Here is a 6,146-nt window from a genome sequence, read left to right on the forward strand (position 1 = left end):
TTTTATGAACAATTGAAAATTCAATCAAAATACCGCAAAAATACCGCAAGACTTTTTTGACAACCAATATGTAATATGATGTAGTGAATCATAAGTAGAKAAAAAATCAATTTAAAATTTCTAAAACCTCTATTTTCTATATTTTCTAAGAAACGGTATAATAAAATGACAAAAATTGAAATTTAATAAGCAAAAAATAATTTTGTAGCAATTACTTACGAGCCAAGTGAGCTTCCAACAAGAAAACAACATGCTTAGAAGCCTACAGAGATACTTGAACTCCGTGCGACAAAGGAGCTAAACGAAAGCAAACGCTGTTGTTGTATAATTGACAATTTAAGCTCCAAAATAYTTGCGAACTTTTGATYWGMAACTTCARTAATAGTTTTGGSGCTACAAAAACATTACAAAAATATATTATTTATACAATAACGAAAACARATAATTAGCSTAAATACTTGCTCAAARGAATAAGCGATGTATACACACGTACTCATATATATATATACTCGTCTATATATGTATATATTATATATAAAAATAATATACATAATTTCTCACTAAATCAATATAATTCAATGTCTCCTGCTGCTCTGATCTTTGCAAAATTTTAAGTTTTATAGAACACTTTTAACATAAAAAATAATAATTTTAAAATAAACTACATTGGTGCTACCCCTAATGTGRCTTTTGCTGCAGCAAGAGATTTACATTTGTATATATTTGCAATTTTACATTTCAGTTGCAGTTACTGTATTCCAATATAGAGAATTCTTACTTAATTATGCTAAAATATTTGCGATGAATGCTTATGATTTTTACATAAAGCTTAAACACTTACTCTACACTAGCATAACGGTATATAAATATACACAAAACAAGTAAGAAAAGTATAAGTTCGGATAACTGAAAATTTCATACTCTTGMAAATTGCAAAGATTAAAGCCGGAGTAATACCTTCAGGTGCATAAGGYCTGTTAGTTATATGGGGTCTAAGGCGAGTTTTCASCTAATTCTATCTTTATATTAGGTATATCGTGGGCTAAGGGGAGTATGCACCTGACTCAACCCATTTTTGACACACAGACATACCATTGTCAGAAAAAGGTTATCTCTTATCTCACACACTGACCAATATTTACGATAAAAAGTCAACTATAGACTGTGAGTTTTACATATTTGGTACATAGGAATGTTAGAAGCTTATTAAGAACCGAATGTGGTTGAAATGAGTCTGGAGGGTCTTAAGATATGATATTTTACCTAAAAGTAGACGGTGCCACGCCAATCGTTCGATTTTGACAAACACCTTTAAAACCTTCTTRTACCATCTGGGGGGTAAAATTTAATGTCTCTGGCGAATTTCGTAATTGGTGTATCAATMAGGGAACAAAAGTATTATATTCTGTGGCAACATGTTGGACGTTATACCGTTATTGTATGTTTGCAGTTGAAGACAGAATAATGAAAACTACAAGCTCTTTGCTTTACAATTACAGTTAGATTTAATTTCTTAAACAGCTATGTGTTTTAAATTACTAGACAAAGTAGTGAGGTCGTAAAATACTGACCCTTTTGATAACATGCATGATCTAAGGAAACCTAARTCATCAGTCTAGAAAAAATTATCACCGTCACAAAGTATATTTTACTAAACGTATATAAATAAATTATTTTATTGTTATGATTGAAATGAGAGATACGTGAAAATTATAAAAAGAAAACAAGTATATTTCAAGATCGCTTGACATCTGTAATCTCAATACCAGCCACTGTCTTTTAAATTTTAAATATAAGGTTATACTCTTCATTTCACTTTTAGAGTTCTCGTTATCTCTACTCAACACTTGAAAAAAAGCATTGACATTCAAATCTCGGTACTTGTATTGCGGCTATATTGATCTACTAAACCTGAGTAGCTGACAAGCGACGAGGACTGTAAAATGTGTTATATGCTATTTTGGGTTGGTACTGACCTAGGTAGGTAGGTGGGTAAGAGTGCTGCCCTACTGGCTCAATTGGCGCTGATAGTGTTCAAACCATTTGGTGCCCTAAAAAAAACTACTTATTTCCGCCATACTTTTTGTAGATAGATATTCAGAGATAGGTGTTTGATGGACTCCAAAACTTTGATATCTGATTTGTGATAAACCGTTTTCTTGCTTTCTTCGAGTTTACAGCTACGGAGCATGCTATTGTGGGGTGTTACCATTTTTAACGCATGTTCTCCAATGACCAGTGCCCCTTTATGTAACTGTAAGTCTGTTTATACTTTTCTTGGACCTATATTAAAAATACTTGTTTTTTTTTTTTACCAAAAATTTGGCAAAATCTGTTTAGTGCTCTGCATTTGGTTGTAGAATACGCTGTTCATTCAAATTGCGTGTTGAGCTCCCTCTGGAGCGCTCCTAGCGGGTACGGCATTGTCTCTGTGTCGGATTCGTCTAGGCTTCGCCTCATGATTTTTGTTGCCGAAAATTTCACAGTGTTGGATGCTTGCAAATTTTTCTTCTTTCTCATTAGAARTAACACCGCTTTTGGGGTCATAGCCGAATTTACAATAGCGAGGCTGTTTCTTCCTTTCGTTGGGAATGTTTTTTCCTTGCCCTTGCCAAACCCAGCGCTCAACCTAGRGGAGAATGCGTCAATATAAAGAAATCATAAGCAAGATTAAACAGCAATTAGTTATTTTTAAATTGCTCCAAGGAACTATACATATTTACATACAGAAACATAGTCACCTAAAATGCAAAATAGCGTAACACCATATTTCATAAGAAATTCAAAGAAAGGAAAAACWATATAATAGAAACCACTAATATTGAAAAAAATTTGAGTTTTGGTTATAAAATGATTACAAGTCGGTCATATGTTGGTTATATATTTTTTAAATGAATCTAGAATGAAGTGAACCGTAAGCAATAAAACTCAATTCCRATTTTTTTGCTAATACGTTGTTTTGCATTTTAGCTGACGATATATACGTCCACAAGCAACAACAAATGATATCACCGCCGTTTGGAAGAGTCTTATCAACAATATGAATAATTGTGCTAAGATTAGCTTGTCGAACATGTAAACAAATTAGCGATTGCGTCCGAAAAAAAAACAAAAAAAAAAACAATTTATACAAAAAAAAAACCTCCCACAAAACACAAAATGGTACAGAAAACCGATAACAAAATATAATACTATAATAAATTCGGCCGGCAGGTGCTTCGCTGCCTGGAAACATACCAAACAACAAACCAAAATCAAAACAAATCAAAACAAATTTATGAAAATGAAACTGATAACAGCTGAGCAATTAATACAGAATGACAAGTAAAAACTGTCCAATATTTTTTGCTCTCATTGCAATCGCTTTTTGTCCAAAACGCGTGTCGATCGCTGACGTAGGACACAAAATATTCTCGCAAGCCACGCTTGTTGCGCGGAGAGTTCGATTGCCATTATCATTTAGCAGCATGACTAAGTTGTATTGCAGAGTTTGGGCAGATTATTTTTCATTTTTTGTTCACATAAATGTAAAGCAAAGCTGGAAGCCTCTCCATCATTCGCTCTAACACACATATTTATCCGTATATATGCTGTTCTAAGTATGTGTATATGTCTAAGTATGGTCTCATATTGGTGACGATTGAATGATTTGACTAGAATCGTATTTTATATTCATATCAGCTGAGAATATTCAAGACATATTAATATATTTATGCAAGCTGATTATTTCCAATTGAAATGTCAGCATCTGTGATAAGCACTTCGGGTTTCGGCTACTGCGCTATAAAAGCGCAACTTTGTTTCGAAATGGCATTAGTTGCGAAGTGTCCACAGCACAGAAACAAACGTTAAGCGCCAGTGAAGCAAAGTGAATAAGACTGATTTAAGTGAAATGGGTTTGACCGGTAAAAATGTCGTTTTCGTTGGCGGTTTGGGCTACATCGGCTACGAGGCCTGCAAAAAGATTATGACCAAGAATGTGTCGGTGAGTTGAAACCAAGAATTTTACGCGTACAATCTAGTGCTGCAAAGGTTCTCAAATAAGGAAAATTACGTAATAAATTAACTCAAAAAATTTTTTTTTCAACCAACGCAGTCTTTCTTCGTGTTCGACGTTTTGGAAAATGCTGAGAACATCAAGGCGCTGCAGGCCATCAATCCCAAGACCAAGGTGTACTACACCAAATTCGACATCACCAATAAGGCGAGCATTAAGTCGGCACTCGCCGATGTTGTCGCCAAAGTGCAATACATTGATGTGCTCGTCAATGGCGCCGGCATACTCGCTGATCCCAATGTTGAGCTGACCATGAACATCAACTTGATTGGTCTCATTCACACCACGCTCGAGGCCATTCCACTCATGGACAAGAACAAGAAGGGACGCGGCGGTCTGATTGTTAATATTGCTTCGGTGTTGGGTTTGGAGCCCGCACCACCCACCGCCGTCTACTGCGCATCGAAATTCGGTGTTATGGGCTTCTCGCGTTCACTTGGCGTAAGTACACGGCGTACTGCATCAACATTTAACTTTGCTTATAAAAAAATGTTTTTTTCTCTACTTTATTTCCTATCAGGATCCATACTATTACAACCTTACCGGCATTGCGGTGGTCACTTTCTGTCCCGGTTTGACTGATACGCCCTTGAAGAACAACATTGCCACCAAATATACTTTTGAGTACTCCAAGGTGATTGGTGAGAAGCTGAACAACACCAAGACACAGAAACCCGAAGCTTGTGGCGCTCATTTGGCTGAGGTGGTCGAGTCAGCCGAGAATGGTGGCATCTATATMAGCAACCAAGGTACTTTGTCCAAGGTCACACCGACCGTCTACTGGCAACCCACATTCAACTAGGCTTTCCAGCGCACATCTGAGATATTTTGAAATATTGTATATACATGTAAATATGTACATACGTATGTGTAGATATATATATATATATATATATATGTATGTTATTTAGTTTATAAGTTAAAAGTCTGAATTGAATAAATCTTCATTAGTTTTACATTAAAACGTGACTTGATTTATTGTATTCTTGTTGTTGTGGTACCATAGTTGGGTTGGGAAAAAGGTGGGGGTGGGGGTGGGGTGAACGCAAATATTTGATTAATGTCTACAGGTACCTATATATAGGTATGTAGTACTAGTTCACATTCTCAAATGTAAATGAAGGTGGGGCGGATTATTTATATTGGCAGTTGTACACATATGGTTATTGAAATGGACACACCCAAGATTTTATATTTTTTTTTTAATAAAATGAAGCCAATATGAATGTAACGAAATAATTGTATTTTGATTAAGTCACTATTGGCTAAAAATAAAATAATTTTTTTTTGTAATTATCTAACTTAATTGGTGCATTTGTGATGATATTAAAGTATTATGAGAGCTAAAAGGAACATARAGAATAAATAAAATTTCAGAGATCTCACTTCGTTAGTCAAAAATATTTTGTTATATTTCACTTTTTTTTACTGCTTTCATGAGTTCGAACACCCATATATATATATTCGTATTTTTGTTTATACTACACTTCCTGCAGACACTAAAATTATCGAACCCATTTTGCTTAAATTTCCATAGACATACACTACATTTACTGTATATTGCCTTCTAGCGCAGTTAAAATCCCCAAAATGTTGCTGGCATCAAGTTATATTGTTTATTATCAAAAACATTTATTCAATTAAACACCAAACATAAGAAATATTGAAAGCGAGAAATTTCAAACAAAAACAAAAAAAAATTGTAATAAGACTGCGCTTGTTGACGATTGCTTCCCTAACACACTCCAATTGTGGCCAGTACAGGTTCGAACCAAGAGTTTGGCCGTAGGAGATCATCTTCCAGCAGACGATTTGAAAACAATCGGGATCWTTCTCTATTTATACAATGATCAAACTATGGACATGACATTTATATGTCAATAGACATTTAATGATATTAGTCATTGAGTTCTAAATTAGATTTATAAATAATATATTCAATCTCTTATAGAATGTATATACAAAAAAACTGGCGACGCCGCTCTGTACTGATAACATATTAATATTTTTTTCTTCATTTTAACATTGTGAACTCGATTTTGTCTTAATTTTTCATAATCACTTTTCGAATACAGATATGCATGCTGCC

At 34.4% G+C, this 6,146-nt stretch overlaps 1 protein-coding gene across 1 annotated transcript; it reads left to right on the plus strand.

Annotated features, from left to right (window-relative positions):
• Positions 1-3,805: 3,805 nt before the first annotated feature.
• On the plus strand, positions 3,806-5,021 carry LOC108966662 (alcohol dehydrogenase). The gene is made up of 3 exons (XM_018929682.1): positions 3,806-3,985; positions 4,097-4,498; positions 4,578-5,021. The coding sequence occupies exons 1-3, from the start codon at positions 3,893-3,895 to the stop codon at positions 4,857-4,859; spliced, it is 777 nt and encodes a 258-aa protein (XP_018785227.1). The 5' UTR covers positions 3,806-3,892; the 3' UTR covers positions 4,860-5,021.
• Positions 5,022-6,146: the final 1,125 nt, after the last annotated feature.

This window comes from Bactrocera latifrons, unplaced genomic scaffold, assembly GCF_001853355.1.
Source record: "Bactrocera latifrons isolate USDA-ARS-PBARC rearing strain unplaced genomic scaffold, ASM185335v1 scaffold_10, whole genome shotgun sequence".
Lineage (NCBI taxonomy): Eukaryota > Metazoa > Arthropoda > Insecta > Diptera > Tephritidae > Bactrocera > Bactrocera latifrons.